Source organism: Acyrthosiphon pisum, chromosome X (assembly GCF_005508785.2).
Source record: "Acyrthosiphon pisum isolate AL4f chromosome X, pea_aphid_22Mar2018_4r6ur, whole genome shotgun sequence".
NCBI classification, from domain to species: domain Eukaryota; kingdom Metazoa; phylum Arthropoda; class Insecta; order Hemiptera; family Aphididae; genus Acyrthosiphon; species Acyrthosiphon pisum.
The window spans coordinates 48,999,982-49,001,602 of NC_042493.1; the positions used below are offsets into that span (position 1 = coordinate 48,999,982).

General features: G+C 46.5%; 1 protein-coding gene across 1 annotated transcript in view; it reads left to right on the forward strand.

Moving 5' to 3' along the window:
- Positions 1–1,554, forward strand: part of LOC103311791 — a 2,045-nt gene extending 491 nt beyond the window's left edge. The window contains exon 2 of the mRNA XM_029485171.1: positions 11–1,554. Coding sequence (XP_029341031.1) covers positions 11–1,554 — 1,544 coding nt within the window. The remainder of the gene's footprint in view (positions 1–10) is intronic.
- Positions 1,555–1,621: the final 67 nt, after the last annotated feature.

Sequence of the window (1,621 nt, forward strand, 5' to 3'; positions counted from 1 at the left end):
ACGTTCATAGCAAACCGCACGAGTCAAATTCAGCAACTAACTTCTCCCTCTATTTGGCGCTATGTACCCACACAACAAAATCCCGTTGATTGTGCTTCGCGATTGTTTCCGTCTGAACTAGTCACTCACCCCCTATGGTGGACTGGTCCTCCATACCTATTAGAAGTTTCTCAGACATGGCCACCAACACCAGTGAATCAACCTACTGATCTCACAGCTCAACAGTATGAATCAAGAAAAGCCACTGTGCTTCACGTGCTCATCAACTCGTCGATAAATGATTTATTAGAACGTTACTCGTCTCTCGACAAACTCCTCCGTATAATTGCATATGTACTTCGATTTGGAACACCACGTGCTGCACCTCTGCTTTCTACTGCTATAGGTGCCGATGAACTATCACATGCATTGACTGCTCTGATATATTTCACGCAACGCACCACCTATTCTGACGATATTGACAAACTGTCCAAGCAGGTTCGCCCATCCAAGGACCTTCGTAGTTTGGATTTGTTCCTTGACCCATCTGGTATCGTCAGAGTGGGCGGTCGACTTACAAATGCCAATATTCCATATGCGCACAAGCATCCAGCTCTCTTACCTTCATCTCATGTGTTGACCAAGCTGATAATTGATCATCATCACATTCGGTTGAAACATCCTGGTGCTCATACCCTACAATCGCATTTACAACAAGAGTATTGGATTCAGTCAGCTGGTCGAACTATACGCTCTCGTCTCCGGTTATGTATCTCTTGCTTCAAAACAAGACCAAGAGGCATTGAACCAAAAATGGCTGCGTTACCCAAATATCGTGTTCAGCAAATAAAACCATTTTCGATCACGGGAGTAGATTATGCTGGTCCTGTTCTGATGAAACGTTCGCACGGACGCTCCTCTGCTTCAATGTCAGCGTATATCTGTTTGTTTGTGTGCACAGCTACCAAGGCACTACACCTGGAGCTGAGTTCTGACCTGAGCACCGAGACCTTTCTATTAGCATTTACTCGCTTTGTCGCTCGACGTGGTCCTGTCCACGAAATGCATAGTGACTGTGGCACAAACTTCGTGGGTGCATCACGAATACTGACTCCGTTGAAAACTTTCATTCACTCAAGTTCCTTTCAGGATCGAGTACATCAACAGTTAGCGAAAACTGGTGTAAAATGGTTCTTCAACCCTCCCTCGTCACCACATTTCGGTGGGTTGTGGGAGGCTGGTGTCAAATCTGCCAAAGCACTGATTCTCAGATCAGTTGGCACACATCGATTAACCAGTGAAGAACTAATGACACTACTCGCCCAAGTTGAAGCCACGCTGAATTCCAGGCCATTAGGCGCCTTGAGTAATGACCCGTCTGATCTCTCTGCCTTAACGCCCAGCCATTTTTTAACACTCGAGCCGTCAGCAAATCTGCCTGAACCCAACATAGACTCACTACCACTGTCTAAGATGCAACGGTGGCGTCTCATCACAGACCTGCATCGCCACTTCTGGGCGAGATGGAAAAATGAGTACCTGTCCAGTCTACAACACCGGGAGAAAATGGTCTGATAATCAAGGGAAATTGGCTCTTGATGATCTTGTTCTGATCAAAGAGCCCACGGCTCCTCTTCATTGG